We start from the raw sequence: 25,031 nt of genomic DNA, 5'->3' as shown, positions 1-25,031 counted from the left end.
CAACTATGGAGACTTTTCGATGAACATAAAATCCCACCATTTTTCATGTATGTAATCCTTAACTGACTCCAATTACATTGCTGTAATTAACTTTACCAATTTCGGACGTTAAATACGTGAAAAATGGGATGAAAAGTCAGCTTCTATTTCAGACATTCCTGAAACATTCCTAAGACATCAGGTGACCATGTGACGTCAACGTTTGTATACCTCACTCACAACTATACTTTTAGTGTGTAAAGTCGTATACTTGAGCTGCCAAAAACATCAACGATATTACTCCTTTTTCCTCAAAATGCCACAATTCTGTGTTGTTGGAGGTTGCAGTTATACCTCATCCAACAAAAAGCATCAGCTTTTTTAGATTTCCGAGTAAAAGAACCGACGTAAAACGCCACGGACTTTGAGATCCACGCGGAAAGATTTTTCAGCACCCGGAGTATCTCATGCCCATGAGTCCACATGCATGACCCTGCTTCTGTGTATGCTGCAAATGTCTCATTCTGTGAAAATAATATACTGTCGATAGCTGTGTCGGACCATGGTCGGACATAGCTAATGTGAAATTGACCGTAAACACGCCCTGGACGTCCTTACATGTAACATTATATCACGCAATTGACAGTAATATATTTACTGTAAGAGATGACCGTATATATATATATACCGTGCCAAGGGTATAGCATTGTTAGTACATGTACGGTAGTTAGTTACAACTCTCGCTGGCGTTGGCTCACAGCATGTGTAAATAGCCATGTTAGGATTTATCTATTTCATTTGTTGTATTCCAGTATCGTGAGTTCGTGATACATGTGTAATATTGTCCGTTCTGTTTATTCCGACATCTGCATGTTCCAAGGAGTTGAATAAAAACGGTAGTATGTAGCGATCGGACGTTTTATTTCGTTAGTGACTGTCTTGTGATTGTGGGATGTTACTGGTCAAGGCCTGTTTCAACTAGACCTAACTCTATGGAATTACACAGAGTCACGGTAGTTTTTCGCCCAGGATTGAACAAGAAACGTGGATTAGGATATTCACTGCTAAATTTGTTTATTGACAGGATACTTTTTTTGTGTTTGTACTTTTGGATATTAAAACGAGTAAGTACTAAGTATATTGTACCGTACGGACCTATTGACGCTACGCTATGTAAAAGATGCCTCCATTTGAGTGGAAATTTTGCTAATAAAATAAGCAATTTAACTAAAATTTCTGCTTATAATTGTCTTAAAACTTGTTGTTAACCTTCATGTGATCTTGTTTTAAGCTAACAGCTTTTCAAACGCTCGAAATTGGAAGTCAAAAACAGTACAATTGTTCGCTATCTGTGTACAAACAGTGCCTATATCAGCGTTTGATTTTCGCGGTATACAAACTTTGACGTCACACGGTGACCAGAGGCTCCTTTGGGTCAATCTCTGTTTTCAGACATTCCAGAGGTTCATGTCACGTGACTACCCAAAATGTCCATTTTCGTGGTCGTTTTTTGATGGGTTATAGTAGGTTTTCGAAGATTATTTTTTACACATGTTGATTATGGGTATGTAAACTCCTAAATTAATGGAAAATCTAAAAAAAAAAAATTGCCTCCATATTTGGTCTTTAAAGTAGAGTATAGAAGACAGTAACTTGTCAGATAAAAATGATTGAATTAGTCTTTACTATAAAAATGTACATGCAATGATCAGGAAACTGTATGATGATATGGTAATCAATTTCCATAAAATTCCAATCCATTAAAGATGACAATAATAAAAAAATAATTAAAAAATTAAAATGTGGAAAGAAGATATTTTAGTTATGAAACAAAAAAATGAAAATTGAAGAAGAAAAAATATAAGCGGAGTGCAGAGAACGGTCCGCTGTCTATTAGCAACTTACCTTGAGATTCTCATTGACAAGGTTGACACGAGATAACGCCAAACTTACCCGTTGGGGGAGACTAAAATTAAATTTTGTGAAAGTGGGCAAAATCTAAGTAGGCTACACTTCTTGCAGGGTAAAGATATGTGAGTAATATGAGGGGAAGTATAGTGATTGAAAATCTGGGGGTGGGGGAATGGGGGAAGGGGGGAAGAGCTCAATTTAAAGTTTAGAACAGGCATATCACACAAAAATGTAGATTGTTAGCAATCCCTATAACTCCCAATATACATTGCTATGTTAATGCAACCTAAAATATTCCTTCCAAATAAAAAAAAAACTTGAAACACATCAGATTGTCATATACGGTAAGAAAAAGAAGCACAAATGACAGCCGAAGCAATTCTATAATTGTTATGCAACGGAAATATATACTTGTGATTATAATACACACAAACACTAACACACGCACACATACATACACATACAGACATAAATCTAATTTTTATTTTGAAAAGGAGATTATGTCTTGTAGGCAATACGTCAGATTCAATCAATTGTATGAGTTCATTAGTCCAACAAAAACATACAATATGAGTGCAATTCAATTTCGGTCCACCTACGTTACCGTAGTAACTTCACCTGCCTGTCAGTCAAGATATTAAAACTGATAACAATTTCTCAAATGGGGAAGGATTGACACTGGGAGCTTTTGGTTGAGGACATTCATTGCATGATATTAAATCCATTGAATTTATACCATTACAGCAACAAAAAAATTCTGGGACACAAAATGGCATTGATAAATAACTGTTTGATATTCCATCAGAAAACCATCGATAAGATGAAAGGCTGCTCAAAAAACTGTACTTTTGGTAAATATTTGAAGCGATTGTCAAAGTATTTGCGAACTCAAACATCTTCTTCTGTCCAAAGCTAAGATTTCGTTTTGGCCTTGATATATGGTCTTCCTTTATAAAAAAAAAAATTTAAAGGAAAACTTACTAAAATGTGAACATTTCTCTCCAATAATTTGGTCTCCAAAAATATTTGAAAGATTTTTAGGATTCTTTAAACAGTTTTAACGTGTCCTTTTTTCCTCTGTATAATGAGGGATTATTCGACTTGGTTTTTGGCAAACTGCTTAGCACTTTTTTTTTAACAACCTGCAAGGGGTTTTTCCCTTACCTCCAGGGTTGCTATGGTAACTTAGTGAGTAGGCCTAAATTGATTCAATCAACCAATCAAAACAGATAGACATGGCTACAGCCTTTATTACTTATTCAGCACATTGCACTCCAATTCATAGACATTAGTCACAAAATTAGCATAAAAAATAATATCAAATTCTTTTACTAATATGAAGCAATGGGAAAATGACTTATTGACTTAAAAACCTTCACAATTTAGCCCTTCTAAAAGCCATGCAACAATATAAGATTAGAATTATTAGTGGTCACCTCTGTATACTGAGCAAAAGAATATTCAAAAAGCCCCAAAATAAAAGGACAAAACTTTCTTCTTTTTTGGGACATACAAATTGGAAACCTTAACGCCTGACTTCCATATTTTCTCTGGATACAACACTTAAAAAGTAAATCGAAACAAATTTCAAAGAATTAACACAGGATTAAAAAAAAAATAATCCATCCACCAAAAGAAATTAAAGAAATTAAGAAAGAAATATAATGGGCAAAAATGATCTGGGAGCTACTCAAACCTCTCTTCAAGTAGCCGAAGGACCAGAAAGGTTCAAATGATAAAAAATATATCAAATGCTCCCGAAATACGTGTTTGCAGGAGAGGGTGCTAAATTCAAGTTCATTGCTGTCTCTTTCAGATTCTAATATGTAAATATGGAAGGCTTACAAGTAGATCAAGCCCAGCTTCTCCTAGGATAGGAATTAAGAATGACATAACTGTCATATAAATTAAACATGCTTTCAAATATATTAAACTAAGTCAATTTCCTATCTTCTTTCGGCTTACTTATTGCTATATAGAACAAAAATAATGTCCAAGAACCACTTTGTAGTATTTTTTCTAGATAGGAAAAGAAATTGAGGAGACAAATTCTGGTCAAATTTTCTCATGCATTCAAATTATATTACACCTTGACTCTTCATAGATGGATCTTGGCCATGAAATGAATTCCAAAATCTTCCTCGTTGATTTTACTACACATTGGGATATTGTCACGTGACTATAAATCAATCGATATGGTTTGAGAGATAACTTTGGAATGGAATTATTACACATTTTAAATCGGCAAGAGCAGATATAAAATGTCATAGAACTGTGTCGTGGTTCACATTCCGTAGTCGGGATGCACCGAATATCCGGTCCGGCCGGACTATCCGGCCGGATAGTGACCAATTATCCGGTTCTGGCCGGATATTTTTCAAAATCCGGCCGGATCTTTTTCAAAATCTGGCCTGAATTATTCCTTAAAAAGGTGTTGGTATTAACTTAAATCAATGTAAACTATTTCCAAAAATTAATAAAAACATTCAAAGTAAGGAAAAATTAGGTTTAACTTGTTTAATTTAATTTTCTCAATGGTCTGACCCACTGTTTCTAAAGATCAACCAAAATAATACAATTACTGTAAATCCAGATAGTAGTGTTATTACAACAATTAAATTATCTTTTTATTCAGTATAAAGTATGAGATTTGAAATGTAGCTTCCTGTTTTAAAACAAACTTCATAGGTAGTATGCAGTATTTTTCCAGCAAACAAATTTACATACTGTATCAAGCTTGTCAACAATTATATGGTGGTTATTTTATTAAAGAATGTAGATTACACCACTTCAAGTCATATTTAATCTCATAAATGGGGTCTTAATTTCACCTTCTTTATAATATGCGTATACCTCACCTAAGATTTGCTTCTTGTTTCATACTTCTACTTCTTAGTAATGATTTTCTTTGTGTAATGAAAAAATCCGGTCTGGCCGGATTTCATGTACTATCCGGCAAAATCCGGTTCCGGCCGGATTCAAAATTTTGGATCCGGTGCATCCCTATTCCGTAGGTTACGACAAATTCTAACAATTCTGCCATCACAGTAATCAGTGGTATAGGTTGGTCATGCAGAATCATAAAGAGTTCATCTCTCACTTGATTTGCCGATTACTGATCAAATTCAAACATGTAAATCAAGTCTTTACATCCTTAAAAATCTTATATTGTGTACTACCCATTTGAAAGTTTTTTTGGGGGGAGGGGGTGGGGGATTGATTTACCTGGCACTAAACACAAACAATTTGATCCTTTTGTATGTTCACTTTTGATAATTTCGAATTCTGCATTAAAACTAAATCAAATTACTTGCTGCGAAAAAAAATATGTATCAATTTTTTGGGGTAGTAACTGTCATATTTCAATCTACGGGTTAAGGGATAACAAATAACATATCATTTCTTTAACTGTCATCACTGACTTAGACCTACTGGACCAGTTTTGATTTGATATTTAATTTATTATTCGTGTATCTATTCATTCATAATACGCAATGACTTAAATTACGTTTGGTAATAAGATGGCGCAGTGTATAGGAAGGGAATATGGAATTAAAACACTATTAATTTTTACGTGAATTTTACACTGCATTTCGTTACTCAATACAAACACTTGTGATGTTATTTCATCTTTGTTACTTTCTTCTATATGATGCATATTCATTACAAACTAAGTAATACGTGCACAAAATACCCTGCAAGGACCTGAAAATAAATGCCCATTAACCTGGATCTAGTTTACGTGGTTTTGGGAAAGTTATCAACATTTTCCAATTTGTTTTATGAATATTATCCAAAGGTACACCATCTGTTAATGTGCGGGAACTGCATAAATTTGAAAATGTGTTAAATATATATATATATTTGAAAAGGGAAAAAAAGAGTATATTGCATGAATGAGTAAATAAAAGTCAATCCTTTGGGCAGGAAGAGGATGCGGGCAAAATTATAAAATAAATGGAGAGTATGAAGGAAGCGTAGTGTATATAAATGGACAGGAGCAAAATTAGTTGGCATTCCCCTTCTGTGATTGGTCACGCGTTTGTCCACATTTTCTCTTTAATATGTTCTTTTTCCATCTCACTATAGTGAACAATTTGATCCTCTCAGCTTTCTAGACCAAAGACAGTTGGCACAGAAATACCAAAATTGCCATTGATTTACGATATTTATACTCAATATTTGGAATTCTAGCAAAAATCAAACTGACATCCACAGCTAGGCCATCTTTAGAAAGCATTAAAATTAGGTTTAATAGTACTACTGGGTTTTAGATTTTATGTAAACAAAGAAGGAAATCTTGTTTCCACAAACTTATCTTTTTGTTAATGAAAGGAGGAGCCTATTGTAGCTCTCTTCCTCCAAATTACAGTGTTGCGACATTTCCAGCTATTATGGCAATTCTGTTACCTCCTGAAATAAATCTTTACTCAACTTTCCAACGTCACTCAATTAAGCTGCAAAAGCCAGCCATTAATCCATGGTTGTTAACACTAATCAGCAAACATCCCATCTCTGAGTTGGTCATATTTTTTATCTTTCCATCTTCTCATCTTTCTCTTTGAACATAAAACCAAACGGACATGGGCGTCAGCAGGTTTCAGAAAGTGGGGGGGACACTATACTATCTAAGCGGAGCGCCACCATTGGTTGGCGCGTAGCGTACCAGAGAATTTTGGGTACATAAGACCCCCTAGATCGCAGGAGACGGCCTTCCTGAGTCGTTTTTAGTTACATCAGAACCAGATCTGTGAGGAGAAATTTTGTCTCACAAAACTAAATTCCGACAAAGTACTGGTAGAAAGATGCCGTTCTGACACCAAGGGAAACGAATTACACAGCGTCCATCTCAAACGAAATATTTTCGGTAGTTTGGTATCATATAATACCCTGCATACAGGCAGAATACTGTCTGTAGGGCCTAAAATATATGATATTACCTTCCTGGTGGGGTCTTCGACTTGTTTTCAAGTTGAAATGCGTCGTTTTCTCTGATTCACAGTGTAGGGCAAGGGGAATTCCATTTCTGGCGAGAAGGGGTGCTTCCACAAAACACTCTAAAACATCGTTCAAACATCGCACAAACTTTTATCAGAGGTCTCGGACGAAGTGGGGAGGGTGAATATCAGAGGAAGGGGGATAAAGGGCCAAGCACTGTTCTAATTTCCAGTGCAATTTATTGATAATGATTCTTAAGTTAGATTCTACTTGAATCAGCTCAGCAATTGTGATAGAAAATCGCGCATATGCATGTGATTTTTTTAATAACTGCTCTGAAAAGTGGGGGGACAAATGATATGATATCCCCTCCACTTTTGAAAGTGGGGGGACATGTCCCCCCCCGTCCCCCACCTGTTGACGCCCATGCAAACGGACAAAATATTTTCATCAACTCATTCCTATGTTTGACTTCTACTTTCGCTCTCAGCGGCAGAATTGGTGATGCTGGCGAGCACGGACCATGTGGGCGTAGTTTTTAATAAATATCATCAAACTGGGGCTCAAGGCAGAAAAAGACAATATCAGTGTCAAAATAATGGCCTTTCTGTCAGCCTGTTGTATTAAAGTTGCATGAGAAGAAAATCAAAGACGCATGTAACAACCCACAGAGCGTGAGTGAACCCTGACTAATCAGAGCCTGGTGAGGATTTGCTAAGAAATATTTGCATGCATGATATACAATATTGCATGCAAGAAAATGACCAAGAAAATATGTTAAAAAACAAAATAAATAAAAATATATAGAAGACACAACTGAATTCAAAACCAAGGAAACGGAATCGATCGAAAAACACCACAGAGAAAGCGACGACACGACACATGTTTTGACACACGACAAACGAGGAGATGTAGGTTAGAGGGAGGGATTTGGGAAATTTGAATATTTGCTACAAACTTACTGGCCGATTGAAAATTGCATTGTACGAAGGCTGAGGGAGAGAAAGCAGATGGATGATTGGTTCTGAAAGACACACAGAGAGAGAGCGACGCCTCGGTCTACATGCATGCACCCCATTGATGAGCAGAAGAATACTACTAGCAAGTCATTCTAGCAGTCAATTATTCCTATGTATTTTATGTTCTGTCTAAGGACAAGCTTTGATGCGAGTGACCAATAAAAATTATCTGTGACTGCTGGCAGAGGGAACTATACTGACTGAAATAAAAACAATAAAAAAATCTACTAACAATTTTTTTTTTTTTTTAAAACAAACAATCAAGTCATGGTTCAAAGAATGGAACGATTAAAAGAAGGAGAACAAAAAAGGCCATTTCTGGCAGGGGGGTGTGTGATACATTGGCAGCATGAAATGTACAAGTTAAATTTACATCAAAGTAGCTGGTGCTGGGTAAGCTTTCTTATTGTTTGAACACAATCACAGATGTTGAGGAATCTATGTCACTTTGAAAAGACGGCTAATTAAAATAGAACAAACGATGGTAAACCAGTTAGGGTAGAAATGACCTCGCAAAGTGACTGTCAGCCATACCTAGTGGTGACTCAACTTTGAAAAGGTCATTCTGAATTTTAATTTGACAATTTACCGCCTATTAAAGAAGGCCGATTTTTCTGAAACGGTTGCAGCATGTGCATAATAAAACGAAATTGACTTGCATTTCACGTTTTCTTAAATATTTTTATTCCTTCTCTGTACATATTTGAGGCTTTGGGTTTAATACCTTAAATGTTGTTGTGTGTGGTGATATCACAGACACCATAGAAGAGCAATATCTGTTTGACAGCCACAAGTTAGTACAAGTTACTTGTGATCACAGTTGGTCATTACTAATTGATATCTGGCCGTATCGTTATCTGTGAGGCAGATTTACCTGCTACATTGCGGTACTAAAGATTTTGATGTAAAACAATCATAATCGTAATGCTTGCAGGATTCAGGGAGTCCAATCAGGTCACTAGAACTTTGACTTGAGAGTAGACTGTTTTCATGAATCCTCTCTACAAAAACAAAAACAGCTGCACTAACATTAAATAGCAAAAAGATCTTTCTTAATAAAAAAAAATTAAAAAAACAGTGTCCCTGTTTTGTTTTCTAGTCAAGAGTACATGTTCAATTTGACAATTTTACTGTCCCCAACTGATGTTTGTACGTCATGTGTCCTCGTCATGTGTCCTCGTCATGTGTCCTCGTCATGTGTCCTTGTCATGTGTCCTCGTCATGTGTCCTCGTCATGTGTCCTCGTCATGTGTCCTCGTCATGTGTCCTCATCATGTGTCCTCATCACATGTCCTCATCACATGTCCTCATCATGTGTCCTACTTAAGTCATCATTTAATCATTAGGTTTGCCATGTTTATGTTTTAGTTTTGAACAAACATCCTACTATGCATATTTACATATATTAAGTCATGAGCTGTTAATTTGGGGCGAGAAGTCCTAGAGTATCACTTGTTTATATTGGAGCGTTTTAATCTGGTATGAAAGTAATATTTAGCAACGGACCCATGACCGATAGTTTATACTGATCCACCGTACGGGGTCTGACGTCAATATAGAAACAAACCACTTTCCGAGCAAAGAGAAACGTTTTGATCGATCGAAGATATGAAAGAGAGCGGGAAAATCTGATCACAAACAGCTGTTTGAAAAGACTATAAAAGGCTACAATACCATGCTCATGTCTAATCTAATTCGTTATAGTGGTAGTGAAAAGATATAAAATTAAAACTTTTCTATAAGAATTCATGGCGGCATAGAGTGTGGGGCATGCAAACACAGTCAAGAAACGAAAGGTTGGGGAGGGGGGTATTCATATTTATTCTACTGCAATTAATTTTCAAACAGAAATGGTCTTGCTTTGCTTTTTCTTGGATGGGGTGAGGAGATGGAGGGAAACAGGAAGGGGACAGATTACTTGTGTTGCGACTATAAATTTGATTTATTGGAAAACAGAGCAACCTATTTTTATTTATTATTGCGATGGTCAGTTTCCCTTCTCATATTCTTTGAATTCAATCCTGACTATGTGTAGCATTTGTTTTCTACATTAAAACTACAGGTTGAAAGAAACAAAATTTCCATGAAATATACAAAACTACTACTACAACTCAAAAACTATTAAACAATTATCAAGAGCAGAAACTACTCAACTAACAGGAAGATCATGATGATGAAGCAAAATAGTATGAAACGTGTGGTGGTCCCTCCAGGTAATACTTCAATGAGAGATTCACAGGCTGGACTGTACACTAAAAAAAACAATTTAACCTGCTGGAGACATATGGCTGCTGCATACAACCTCTCTCTTGCTGATCTGGCCTACCTTTCTCTGTGGTACTGTCTCTGCCATATTCTTCGTAGTGATGTCTGTTCCTACCACACCCAGGAGCTCTTCCGTCAGCTATGAAAAGAAAGCAAAGCGAATTAAATTAAACAACTGTAGAAAGTCTTCAGAGGGTAACCAACCGACAGCAGAACGGGTTGCCATGGAATATTTTGGCCATTTCTAAAAACTTTTTAGCCGTTCATTTTGGCGTACTCCCCCATGTCGGGCCAGTTCTTGAGAAAGTGTCTGGATGTTAAATCTGCCAAAACTTCAGTGTCACATGTTCCATCTTTCCTCGTTTTTTATTTTAACAATGAGGCGGCGGCTTTGTACTCCTTCAACTTCACCTGCTTAAAATTATCTAGACAATATCAGCCTCTACCTTTTAAGACTGTAGTCATGAGATGCTGACCTCCTTTACAATATGGTCCTTAATTACCTCCCTGAGTAACTCAACTGTTTTTCAGTTTGTGTGCTCGAGTGAATATTAAAGGTCCCTTTCAAAGTCACTAAAGGGGAAGTACACGTAATGTTTGACCCTCTTTTTTTTGACAGGTGAAAAAAAAAAATCATTTTCACTACAAATGGTCTGTACATCAAGCAAACTTTTCAGGGATATTAAGAAATAGATTTCAAATCACAAAAGACTGACTTTTTAAAAAGCTCAGGAGCCCAAAGTATACTTAGCAATGCACTATAAGTTTTTCTCAGTACTTTGTCACGTTTAGTTATTCTCCCTTTGCCCACAAAGCCCCACACTTGTTTAAATACACTTCCTAATGTTTCCTAGGGGGTTAGAGAAGGAGGGGAAAGTATGCCCCATGGGGTAGCTCAGGATATTGGGGTTTTTCCCCGTTGTGAATAATAATGATGAATAATAGGGATTGCTACATACTGAACCGTTTTTCGTCTTGCTGTAAACTGGTTGTGTGAGAGTTGTCATCATGCCAAGACCCTGTGCAAAAAGTGCAAAACAATATACAGTTTAAAGTTCTACATTCATTACCAAATAAGTTTAGTTTTCTTAAAATGTAATAAACCAAGTAACAAAACTTGTCATGAGAAGTTGAGATTTTATAATTAAATCCAGTAATTTTTTAGGGTACGGGAGGGGGGGGGGTTGGGGGATGGCTGAAAGGCAGGTCAAGAGGTGTAGGGAGTGGATATTATCCCCCACCCACATCATTTAAACAACAACCTTTTTGGGAAAGTTTACTATAACTCATTGCCATTTATAAAATGTGTGGCTTGAGCAATTTATGATTAACTTTAAGCTTGAATATGTCCCCATATTCGATATCTTTAGTTCCAACCATATATCCCCTCCCAAGCCATAACAAGTTCCATGGGATAGGAATATGGATATTAAACTGCCTCTCCATTAACTGGTAGAGAATAGGATTCTCGGACAAGATCTGCTGATATTTATTAGTTACTTACCAAGGCATCCAGGTAGATGTCTGACCACTGGAAGTTTTTCTCATCACTCAAGACCATCGGTCTGCTCAGGACGGGCACATAATCCTGTACGATTGAATACAATGGCAATGGATCAAAATGAAATCATGTTTGAGTGACAGATTGAACAGAGTTTGTGAAAGACTATTACACTAAATTGCCTTTCACTTAATACTCAAAATACAAAGATATTTTAAACCAAAACAAAGTTTGACTATAAACTGTGGCACTTACTCAATTCAACTTAAAAATACAATTGAGGGAAAACAAATTGTGGAAGTGGTAGGGAAACAGGTGAAAGCCCAACTTGACAGGTGATTTGAAATACAAGAAAAGAAGGAGCTGCAAAATTATACCAAATCTATTCTATTATGAGAAACTTCTGAAATGGACAAAGATGTAAACCACTTTCTCCTCCTCCTCTTTCTCCTCCTACTCCCACTACTCCTTCTCCTACTCCTCATACAGGGCATAATTAAAGTTATCTATAAGAGTACCTCTACATTTTAGGTCACAATAAACTTTGCTAAAGGTATTCAAAACACTTTCCTAATGGTTCCGACCCTCCAAAGTCTTCTAAAGCATGACGCACACTGCAAGACTGATCACGACCTGACTCGACTTGACTAGACTTTACTTGACCTCGACTCGACCGCCATGAAGAGGAAAATCTTGGGTAACCCCGGGCAAAGTGCATGTGATTAAGACTAAGACTGATCAAGGTTTTGCCAGTTTAAAGTTGGGTCAGCCAGAAATCTGGACAGGTAACATTAACCCCGACTGACAGTCGATTGGTGTGCTGCAGTTCATGACTGAGACTACCCAGTCTTAACTAGTGCAGCCAATCACAGAAACATAAGTTTGCATGTGACGTAAACCAGCACACGGTCGTTAAACGAGAAAGCAGTCGTTCGGTGCGCAGGGGTTGGTCTAAAGACTACGGGATATTAACAACTATCGTAGACTAGGTCACAACGGTAGAGTTGAGTATCCAAAATAGGGCAGTGGGGGATGTGGTGGGGATAAGGGTGGGGGTTGGGTGAGGGCATTACTTTCAGGATGGCAGTAACACACTTTGAAGAGTCACCAGTGTACTATCACTATACACTTCTTGCTACTTGTACTACCAAACCAGGGGTGTACAACATACTCTGCCATCTTGTGAGTCTTGCATGTTTGCGTGAATTAATTTAAGCAACTAAACAGCAGCAGTTAAAGTTAAATAACAAACTCACCAGAGTTGTTAGACGCACTGCCCCGAAAGATCTGATGTTGCTGAAGAAACCTGATGGACGGAACACAGATTAAATGTGTAAAATAAAGTTTCAGATATTCACAGAAAAGAAAAAAAGAAGAAGTTTAAATTACAAACGGTTGAGATCACGATAACCTTTTGAAAGCCAAGATAAACTGCAAGGTCTCTTTTGTTACAGTGGATTTTTCCTTCCTTCTAGAAAATAATCAAACTTATTACCTCCATCAACTTTGTCATCGATTAAAAATTTGATTATTAAAAATTACCAAGAGTATCTGCTAAATTCTGGGGGGACTTTTTTTATCTCCAGAAACTACAAAAATATGGTGTCTGATTTCTGATCCTTCAAGTTATATTTATACTGAGTTACATTATAGTGTGAGTTTGCTGGAGAGCACCAAAAGATTTTTTTTATTACCGGGGCATTATCGTTCCTTTATTAGTCTTGTATGGATCCCTCGCATTTGTAGCAGTTATACAGCAAAAGTTCTACAAAATTCATATTGGCCAGTGGTTGGCCATTTCAGACATATTGGCCATTGGTTATTGGCCATTTCAGACATATTGACCAGTGGTTGACCATTGGTTATTGGCCATTTCAGACATATTGGCCAGTGGTTGGCCATTTCAGACATACTGGCCAATAGTTTATGGCCATTGGTTATTGGCCAGTGTTTGACCATTGGTTGGCCATTTCAGACATAGTGGCCAGTCGTTGAACATCATTAGACACACAGTCCCAGGGCCCAAAGAAATTATTGGATGAAACATAATGTAGTTTCCCTTTTTCATAAAATATTTCAGGAAAAAAATGAAGATTTTTTAAAAGGTGCCCAAGTGACATAATTTTCCCAATCTCAGCTGCCTCACTTGGACAATATATCTTCCCTCCCAGTTTTAGTTAAGGCTAACGGCCAGGTAACATGTCGTGCAGAAAATGACTCCAAGGCGAAGACAATTAAAGTCTGCAGCCATAAAGATATACGATAATAGTGGAAAGAACCTTACCATCATTTTCACATGCCATTGACTTCACACCATCGCTGGGTACCATCGAATCTGTTCCAACATTATAAACAAATATCCTCACCTATCGAGAAAAACCAGGAGATCGGTTCAATATAAACAGAATAAAGAAGATACATTTCAAAATCTTTTTACTTGCGAGATGAAAGTAAATGAAAGTCAAATAAGCAGTGTCACAAAACTAAAACTCTTGTCGCTAGACCAATGGCTGACCAGGTGCCAATCCAGGGAGTGGGAGAGGGGGGGTCTGGAGCTATCATTTTGTAAAACTGTGATGTCATAGCTCCACTAGAATCTGATAGTTCTTACTTTTATTTCTGTTTTGCTCCTTTGTAATTTCAAGGTAGAAAGTCAAAAGTATTCTCGATTCTGCAACCCTGCATTGCCAAGATATAGTTCATATATATATATATATTTCCTAATTCACCATTTGCAAAAGCCATGTGTCCGTAACAAAAATATAAACAATGTCATAAATAAAGAAGAAGAAAATAAGAAAACAAAAATTGAAGTAAATGGCTCGATGATATCATATTTAGACTATTAAGTCTTTCCACTTAATTAAGTCTGCTTGCCCAAGTATTTTGACTTGATCAAGTCCTGCCCCTTGTGTGTAAAGAAACATAAATCTGTGATATCACATGGACCCAATAATGATGCCACGTGAGGTTTGTGTCTCCTTTTTAAGTTTACTATTCGCTTTCGGTTTAACATGTTTTTCACCTGATGTCTTCACCAAATTAACGATGTTTTTTTATATATCTTTTGGTTATGAGTTTATTTCACGATTCCTTTTCCACTCACCCATCGATTGCCATTTTCATCTTTGTTTCTTTCTTCCAAGGTTTCTCTGGCCATTTCTCTACCTCCGTCAGTAAATATCATGATGGCTCGGATACAGTTCGCTCCTTGGTTATTGTTGTCTTTGGCGTCCTTGTCTTCTGTGACTTTAAACTGTTTGAAGAATGACACAGGGAAAGTAATAAACCAATCAGGAACCTCCTTGACAACATGTCATACTCAAGATAGAGGCAGAATTCAGAAATTTAAACACATTTTACGATACGAGTAGAAAAGTGATTGTAACACATTTTTTCTCTCAACCCAAACTATTTTCTTCCTAAATTGCTTCTGGCCTCACTAAAGTATTCTTGTTTAAGTGTGGGTCTTGAAGATGAAATTAAAAACAACCCATTCCTACTGTAGGGTTTTGGGAGACATTGTCAGTGGTTGTCATCAGACATTGGTATGTGCAAAGGGGAGAGGCGGTCTTGCCCTCTCCCCTCCCCTTCGCCCTTATCTCTTATGTACAGGCAATACAGCAATATATATATTTTACACTAGTCAACTAGTTTTGCTGATAGCATCTAAATATTTCATTTTCAGCTCTAGCTATCAGGGGCGTAGCCAAGATTTTGAAAGTTGTAGGCACGAATATCTGAGCGGACCACCACCATTGGCTGGCGCGGAGCGTTGAAGAAAATTTTTGGTTTTACAAACCCCACAGATGGCCAGAAACGGCCCTTCCCGAGTGTTCATTCTGGTTCCTTGGCCTCTTGCTAACTTGAGCCACCTCATTCAATATCACTTTTAAACCAAAAAAATAAACGAGTTAAAATAGTACGTACTCCGCTCAGATAGTCGTGCCTACAACTGTGATAATCCTGGCTACGCCCCTGATAGTGTTGAGTTTACCTGTAGGTGTATGCTAGAATAGTGTTGAGTTTACCTGTAGGTGTATGCTAGAATAGTGTTGAGTTTACCTGTAGGTGTATGCTAGAATAGTGTTGAGTTTATCTGTAGGTGTATGCTAGAATAGTGTTGTGTTTACCTGTAGGTGTATGCTAGAATAGTGTTGAGTTTACCTGTATGTTTATGCTAGAATAGTGTTGAGTTTACCTGTAGGTGTATGCTAGAATAGTGTTGTGTTTACCTGTATGTTTATGCTAGAATAGTGTTGAGTTTACCTGTAGGTGTATGCTAGAATAGTGTTGTGTTTACCTGTAGGTGTATGCTAGAATAGTGTTGAGTTTACCTGTAGGTGTATGCTAGAATAGTGTTGAGTTTACCTGTAGGTGTATGCTAGAATAGTGTTGAGTTTACCTGTAGGTGTATGCTAGAATAGTGTTGAGTTTACCTGTAGGTGTATGCTAGAATAGTGTTGAGTTTACCTGTAGGTGTATGCTAGAATAGTGTTGAGTTTACCTGTAGGTGTATGCTAGAATAGTGTTGAGTTTACCTGTAGGTGTATGCTAGAATAGTGTTGAGTTTACCTGTAGGTGTATGCTAGAATAGTGTTGAGTTTACCTGTAGGTGTATGCTAGAATAGTGTTGAGTTTACCTGTAGGTGTATGCTAGAATAGTGTTGAGTTTACCTGTAGGTGTATGCTAGAATAGTGTTGAGTTTACCTGTAGGTGTATGCTAGAATAGTGTTGTGTTTACCTGTAGGTGTATGCTAGAATAGTACTTAGTAGAACATTGATGTACTTACGTCTTCAAAATGCTTAAAGGCGAAGGATAGAGCATTATCAAAGCTGACCTGTCCGGAGGCATTTAAATTCTGGACGTGATCTTTCAATAGCTGTAAGGTATGAAGATACAGTATGACATCATAACATATTTAAAACAATGCATGTTTTACCAATCACACAATGTACAAATCAGAGTGAGGTAACAAGAATAGTATATGCATTTTTGAAAGTAACAGCAATTACATTTATTTAAGTGCAATAAGTTGTTCGTTGACCACTTTCGGCCCTGCAACGATTCACTTTTTTGAGAAATGATTTTAAGGAGCCTGTTGAATACAATCACTATTAATTAGACATAAATTGTGCTTGCATGTGGCCAGATCCTCTCGTTAAGACCTGCTCAAGTTGCCAAAGTTTGTCAGACCAACACTTGAATATGTTATTATATCTTGTGGGATACCAGCAAACAATACCAGCATGCATTGTGTAAACAAAAGTTGAACTTGCGCTGCAAGCACAATGTCTAGTAGACAGAACAATGTGGACCATGTGACAAGGGGGCCTATATTTTTATTTTATTTTATTTATATCTTTTGCTTTTTTTTTATATAGCGCTTTATACCAGCGATAGGTCTCAAAGCGCTTTACAGACCATATATTACCCCTTGTCAATGATAACATGTCCCAGAGACAATCCCTACAGTTGGCAGCAGTTATTTACTGCGCCCAATGACAAGTTACCTCACAGGTACCGATTTAACCCCTGGGTGGAGAGAGGCAAGTGAGATAAAGCATCTTGCCCAAGGACACAACGTAATAAACTAGGCAGGAATTGAACCAGCAATCCTTGGATCACGAGTCCAATGCCTTAGCCAATTGGCCACCACGCTCTCTAGATACCACACTTCCTTTGTTACATGAAGCAATTTATACAAGAGTATATAATAGCCTGTAAGTATTGTTAAAACTGTTAATAACTTGACATGTACTAGTATTGCACAGATCTCGTAGTACTTAAATTCCTCCTGTGGGTAATTTTACTTTCTAAACCGTAAGGGCTGAGCTTCTCATCTAGACACAAACATACATCCACAAAAGAGTAACTATTTTTAAAAAACTGGGATTATTAGTCCGTTCTTTACTAGTAGAGTACAAATCTCCCTTTTTTAAGCGAGCATGCAGAAATAACTGGAGGAAATGGAGCCGAAAATGAGGACGATCACTAAATATCTGTATAATATCTATATATCTATATAATATAAATGTCTTGACTTTCAACTATGTATACCTTTAAACAGTGACAGGGACAAGCTGCTTAACCTTTATCTATATCAATTTTAAGCTGTTTATCATCTAAAGCACATCTTAGGCAAGTGACATAAAGGAGTAAGTTTGAAAAACTCCACCATTACCCCTCTCCCCACCCACCCACACCTCCCATTCCCACCCCCACCCTCTGCCCAAGCACTCAATCACATGAGGAAAAGCAGAGGAATATTTCGGACCAAAACTGTACCTGTTTATTTCTCAGGTTTGCTTGAACAAACGTTTCAAAGCAACCAACGATTGTAGCTTCCTGGTTGAACTGAAATGGAAATGTCAGTAAAAAAAGAGAAAAAAAAAAGAAAATTAAAATCGAGGTGAAGTCTTTAGGCTGGAAATTGCCAGCAGTGAGCTCTGTTTCAGAAATCTTCCATTCTTTGCACTTTTTTTCATATAAAAGGGGGGGGAATGTGAATCAAGTCTATCATGAATATACAACACAAATAAAATGTCATATCTTAGAAAGCTGAATGGCTAGAATAGTTATTAATATTTGTATATAAATTCAGGTCTCATGTAGCCCTCCATCCAACAGACCCTCCCCCTCCCCTTAATATCTATACTATTGACCTTATCATACTGTATCTTACTTTCACTATAGATTATAACATCTTGTAATTAAAACAAAATAAAACTAAAATAACTAAAACAATTGAGTGACTTTCCCATCTGATACGATGAGATCTATCAACAATTTCAATCACCAGAATGAAATGACAATGTCTACATACTTAATCTATACATGTGATACTGTACATTTCACCTTTTCATCATTTTACTAGCTACTTCATTTTATCTCTCTCTCTCAATCTATTATCAGATTATAACTGGCCAGTTTAATGACTATGTCCATGGCATGGTTATACCATGACTACCAATAAAGCTGGTGTGGTTATACCATATCTACCAATATAGCCAGGGTTTCAGTTTCATCAACAGTCACATTATCAACTATATACCCTATGACCCATGGTGGCAATCACTCATGGCCCAGTTTAACATCAACTTATACCCATGACCGGGTTAAATAACTATCCATATTACTGCCGGTTCGGATTATCAGTTAGTCTTATAAAGAGCAGACTTATCGATCAATGAGGGACCAGGTTTTTCAATAACTCTACTGACCATTCTCGAATGATACACTAGCTCTCAGCATGTTTTACCTCAGCTACCATCACATAGTCATCATTTCCAAGGGTGTCCAAGGCCTTAGAGACTGACACTTTGATCACCTCCAAAGTCATACCATATGTACTTCCACTCCTGAGAATGAATAAATATGAAATATCCTTGATTAAAAGTGATACGTACAAAGCTAAAAACCGTCATCTCTTTAGCTCTGTTTGGCACAGATATCTTTGATCACGAGAATTAAGAACAACTCCTACAAACTGTTAAGAATTTTAAGAATTAAAAATCATGCTCTCTTTGGGGATTATCCTTATATGGGAGAGCTCTCTCTGTCATAATGTCAATCTATGATGTCACAGTGCCGCTAGTATCTGAAAAAGTTTTTTAGACATTTTTATTTATTTGTTGTTGTTGTTGTTGTTGTTGATATTTCCAAGGGTAACATGTTCACAATGTTGACCCTGAAACCCCAAAGCAATCATTAGCCCGTCATGTTAATAGCCTCTATAATGTAGATTCAGCAAAAACTCATCTCCATATGCTACAAAATTAAACATTGTACTAAATAAAGAAAACCGTTAGAACAAAAAAATGAAGCATATGTGGCGTGATGATTACCATATTTGGATTTAAAATCATGTTTTCTTCCTTATGTGTGAAGAAACATTAAATATGTGACAGTTTCCAAATGGCATAAGACTCTTTTTTTTATAGCTGTTTTTTGGGGGGAATTAAGTTGTTTATTATGACACTCATTTTTATCACATAGATCATTAAAGATTATTTGAATATCACAATGAGTCATTACTGTGACAAAAGGCATGATTCCTAATGAATACAGGAATGGTGGATTGGAGGGGTGGGTAGGGGGGTGGGTAGGGGTGGTTGGGGCTGGATGGCTGGTAGTGGAAGAGGCAGTAATTTCTTCATTCAAAACAGACAAAACAACAATATTAAGGAGATTTCAAAGCATACCATTAACACTGCGTGCAGCATTCTGTTGCACTTGAAAGACTGAACTAGCATCAATTCTTAAAGAGTCACTAGACATTGAACAAGGCCCTCCTTGAGTTAATTCACAGGGTTTTTCTGTTAAATTGTTTGAATAATTCATGGTGTGAGCTATTCAAAGTCGTGTATAGTGGCACACAATATGTAGCAATGATACTGTACTTTTGATAAAGAAACCATTTTATATGTGGTTTTGTGCTTTATAACGTTGCACCATTAATATTACTGGTAGGGGAATCGACATGCATCAGAAGATCATCCAACAGAAGAACGTGAGTGTGTTCATTTAAGAATTTTACCATAGCAACAGGCCTTCCAATGGAATCACTTTATACAGTTCCTAGACTGTGCTGAAATGTTGGCGGGTACAGATCCAGCAATCCTGAACGATCCTGACCGATAAGCAACTTAAAAATCGCTGTCTAAAGTCTACTCCAGTGTGAGAGTAAATCTAACTTTCAAAGGTCACTTGAATGGTTTTATTAATTATCATTTTTAAGGGTCCTTCATATTGCAAAGTTAATTAATTAATCCCTATTTTCATGATCCAATTTCAATACTTTTAAAGACATTATAATCCTTTGTAAATCTTAAAGTGTGCTTAAAATTGTTTCAAATCAAGACAATCACAGTTAAAACATGATCTAGCATGTTAGATCTCAACATTAATGTTAATTTTTACGCTAACAATGTGTTGAACAATGTGCGACTTACGTGTCAATCAGAATCATGACGTTCTTTGGGGAACTGGTCGCCTGAATGTACCTGACGAAAAAAGGAAGGCTTTGAACATTGAAAATTACCAATTAATATGATTGTCACAGGATGAAACTTGAACTATACCGATTTCCTTAGATAACACTACATTCACTTCAAGAGATTCCATTGTCTAAATTTAACACAAAGTTACCACTTTTAATGATCAAATGTTGAGGCTAAAAGATCGATTTTAATACTGATAAAGATTAAGGTGATCGTGGTCACATAGGAAATACAGTAACCTTGTCCTAGTAACGAGCTCAAATTCAACATGGGTTTACTGGTCAATCTTTTACCTGTGGTCTCTTTTGAGGTAAAAGACAATGAATACTCATACAGTACCTGTGGGTTCCTTCAACCAAACAATAGGAGGCAAAATATTATACCTGAGCTCAGAGCTCATTCTAACCCTTTCTGCATGTTTCAAGATCATAGCTGGACTACTACTGTAGCCTAAATACCAAACCCTTCTGACCGACCCACCGCTCAGGCCAATTATAATGCAGATCTGTGCAATTGTGTTTGTTTTGACTTTTCTTGCAATCGCCTGTAAACCTCTTCCCCACCTATATTGTCTAGACCCAATTTAAATTGAGACAGAGGTCAAACTTAATTGCACTGAATATGTATAATTCCAACTGGTATCTACTTTGAAATGGATGAATCAAAATGGATAAATCGAGGTGGAAACAGTTCATACATGATATGAATCAAAGTCTGAATTTTAATAAGGATATATTACACCACTCATACCCAATGATAAATTGCTTTCACCCCCCAACAACCCCCCCCTCCCCCCCCTCAAAGAAAGTGATCAATTTGAAATTGATTAGAACCCATTGAATGTCGCACTAGATCAATACAGGCTAAAAGTCTTTCATAGTTCCAGGTAATATAACCTTCATGGTCAACCACAGCAATCATAAACCATATATTTCCAATTATCTGATCTCTTTTTTTTTCATTTGATGTACGTACATGAATACACAATGCACAGCATATGAGATATCAAACATACTGAAATAACGTATTAGAATAAAACATCAAAGCCCATGCAAACCACAAATAATATAGCATGCATTGCACTACCACCACAGAAGAAGATTAAAAAGAGACAAATAGCATTTGTGAGGGGGAAAAATGGAACATTTTTTATTTGTTTGGGCCTTACTTTCTTTTCACCTTCACTGTCAAACCATAGTTAATCATAATTAAACCATAATTACTAAAATATATATACAACAGTGTGAAAGATAAAATATGTAAATAGATGTAACCAGAACCAACTTTAAATCACACAAGTATATGCGTCACTCCACATTAAAATCAGGATAATTCAAAGGCAGTCTTTATACAAGAGCAACCATACACGTTTGATGTGCGCCTATCCGGCTAAAATTGGCGATTTTTTTTTAAAGAATGTTTCCGTTCGGGTGTATCTCAATCAGTCAGAATGTATTTTTTATGATTTTTTTTAAATTTAGTAAATTGTACAATGGATGATCAAAAGGCCTTACGTCGATTCCTTTCAACTGTATTCGCTAAATTCAAGTTAAAGTTCTAGTTTTATAACTATACTCAGAATCATCCACGTCCACCTTCCAGTTATTTCTCATATATTAGATTCAGAGTATGTTTCAACTCCATAATTAATACCATCACTGACAGCTAAGCCCACCATACCATTCCTAAAGATATATGAATTCATGTCTGCGGCATATTTTGATTGCATTTTCCAATTCCATATGGAATTGCTGATATAATTACCCATCGCCTATAATATCAAGGTCTTACAGAAAATTTAACGTTGAATACCTGCAGCACTAGCCTGGGTGGGTCTTTATTTGTAACTAGTACAGTACCGATCTTTCTGTAAAACCGCAGCAGGAAATTATGTTGTTATAAACAAATTTAGGTAAAAATTGGGAGGGCTTAGTTCAAATTGATGGACTGGTCAAAAGTGAGAGATTAAAAAATCAAACAATATGTTAAATCAATTTGGTTTTGCCTGCATGGAGTGACATAAAAGTTATTACATGAGGGTAAAATAACCACAATTTTTTCACAAATCAAAAGTATCCATTTGCTTGGTTAATAATAATGTTGTGAGAATTGTTGTTTAACGAATTGTTGTTTAACATCATGGCAACATGATATGAAAGGTGCTAATTTCCATTGTTGCTATGTAGCTGAAAAGCTTCCTTGTCTGAGACATGCGTACCAAACATTCTTCTTTAATTGGCATGGGTTTGTGGGAGGGTGAGGGGACGGTGTGGGGCATGGCGGAGGCATTTAAATTCACATCATATGCAACAACTGTGAAGTTCAGATTTAAAGGGGAAAACAGGATCTTGCAGAGTCAATATTTATTTATTTATTTATTACCTTCCAAGGCACATTCAATTCTAGACATATATCAAACATTTAAATTTATATACAATCAAGTATGAAGCTACATTGCTCACAGCTTTCAGTTATTCAAATTCTTGAAATTCTTATTTGAAACAGCAATTTTCTTTCCACATCCTACAGGATGGATTAATAAATGAGAAGAAAAAAATATTAGCTTTGAAGCAGTGGCATGTTCTCCAGAGCTATAAAACTACTATTTTGTGAAATTGTCAAAAGATGGCATTGAACCCCAAAAAAGGCGGACAGATAAGAAGTCAGAGGACACAGTAAAACCTGGATTATTCAACCTCTATTATCCATATTCTAAATGAACTCAATCCTGCTACTGCCTATTTATACATCCTTACTGTATATACTGCTGAACATGCATTGGTGCTAAAAAATTGCAGTTTTACGTGTTTTTTTTTATAGGAAATATGTGCAAAAATATGTGCAAAATATGTGTAAAAATACAGTACAAAATGTCCAAAATATCCAGATGACTAACTTAATGCTGAAGTAATTTAGGTTTTTACTTGTATCTGTACCAGCACAATTATACATTGCAAACTACAATATAATACACTAGCAGTGTAAATTAAATTGCACGGAATATCCAGACCATTTTTTATTATAGCTAGATAACCTCTGCTCAGAAAGTTTGCGAAAAATACAGGTAGTACTGTGCAAAACTACACAATTGGCATATTGGGAGGCAGGAGAACAATACCGAGAACAATATCATATTACATTTTGAAAGATACCACTTATAAATTGACATATGAGTGAGGTAAAAATCTTCCCTATACTGTACACTCACACAGCTGTCTGCTTCATCTAATTTTATCTTAATTATGGTAATTAATGAGCCCATTGTTCTCACAACTGATAGCTATTTTGTAACTGCACCATCATAGCTCTAATTTCGAGATTTGTCAATATAGTAATGATAAAATTTGCAGCTTAAATTTCTTAAACCACTTTGGTACTTGCCCAAAATGACATCACTTGTACATAGCGGAATTGGATACAAGGAGGATTGTGTCATGTCAACCCCTTCCCCTCCCTTCTTCAACCCACCCAACATCTCCCCAACCCCCCCCCCCTTCCCATCAGGCTAAATGAGCAATGTATCCAGATGATTAAATTTAATTCTTACAATCAATATTGAATATAATAGTGCAGTGACCATGTGCTACAGTATATGAATAAGGCTTATTATATTTATTGATGTGCTACACGATCCTATTGTTGGCTATGGATATTATTGATATTTGTTAATACACAGTGACATTTTATAAGGGTGAAATGATATTACAACTTATACAGGGCTGTGCAGTTATCACAATACACTAATTAGTCTAGTCCATAGATTGATTCTATTAATATATTGGATGAATGAGATGTATAATGAAGCCATCAAATTAATATTACCCTCACAGTGAATCCAACATGACTGACAATGTTTGTTAATGCTTCCATGGATCAATATCCACACAAGAATAATTAAACAAAACAAAAATCACACACAGACACACACATTGTACACATTTAAAACAAATGGATGTCTGGATACTAAACATGAGATATTTTACCGATGACAATGGTTGACTTGATGTACACACACAAAACACCATGGCTATCTGGACACAAAACAGGACATTACGCTAAATAGACGGCAAATTTTATGATAGACAGAGAAAACAATATCTGAGTATATATCGCACGGACAAAAATAGCCTTGCTCTCAGTCACAACAATGTCTCTATAGAATAAAACTAAGACAATGAAAATGCCATGTATACTGATGACGACGACAACAACAATTAAAACAAAATTAGAAGAAAGATGAAAAAAAAGGCCACCGCTGAAAACAACAAAAAACAAATCGTTGTGAACTTACCATCCTCTCCTTCGTACATCGTATTGATCAAATTGATCAGATTGGACCCATTGCATGGCTAGCATTAGTAAATGGAAGTGGATGGAATTAACATATCACACAGAGGAAACTACAGAACATGTA

The 25,031-nt window shown here is 36.4% G+C and overlaps 1 protein-coding gene across 8 annotated transcripts in view; it reads right to left on the bottom strand.

The window, feature by feature from the left end:
• LOC139962175 (voltage-dependent calcium channel subunit alpha-2/delta-1-like) overlaps positions 1-25,031 on the bottom strand; it is a 71,489-nt gene that overhangs the window by 30,912 nt on the left and 15,546 nt on the right. For 3 of the 8 annotated variants that reach the window (XM_071962140.1, XM_071962139.1, XM_071962143.1), the window contains exons 7-18: positions 24,909-24,966; positions 20,570-20,620; positions 18,877-18,976; positions 17,904-17,972; positions 16,408-16,497; positions 14,720-14,869; positions 13,898-13,979; positions 12,870-12,919; positions 11,617-11,700; positions 11,072-11,131; positions 10,174-10,251; positions 7,791-7,820 (exon numbers count right to left, since the gene is read on the bottom strand). In XM_071962140.1, coding sequence (XP_071818241.1) covers positions 7,791-7,820; positions 10,174-10,251; positions 11,072-11,131; positions 11,617-11,700; positions 12,870-12,919; positions 13,898-13,979; positions 14,720-14,869; positions 16,408-16,497; positions 17,904-17,972; positions 18,877-18,976; positions 20,570-20,620; positions 24,909-24,966 — 902 coding nt within the window. The remainder of the gene's footprint in view (positions 1-7,790; positions 7,821-10,173; positions 10,252-11,071; positions 11,132-11,616; positions 11,701-12,869; positions 12,920-13,897; positions 13,980-14,719; positions 14,870-16,407; positions 16,498-17,903; positions 17,973-18,876; positions 18,977-20,569; positions 20,621-24,908; positions 24,967-25,031) is intronic. The other 5 variants (XM_071962145.1, XM_071962142.1, XM_071962146.1 and 2 more) reach the window with 2 other exon arrangements.

The sequence above is a fragment of the Apostichopus japonicus genome, chromosome 20 (assembly GCF_037975245.1).
Source record: "Apostichopus japonicus isolate 1M-3 chromosome 20, ASM3797524v1, whole genome shotgun sequence".
NCBI classification, from domain to species: domain Eukaryota; kingdom Metazoa; phylum Echinodermata; class Holothuroidea; order Aspidochirotida; family Stichopodidae; genus Apostichopus; species Apostichopus japonicus.
Note: the sequence above shows the minus strand (reverse complement) of the source record. Positions and strands in the feature narration are given on the sequence as shown.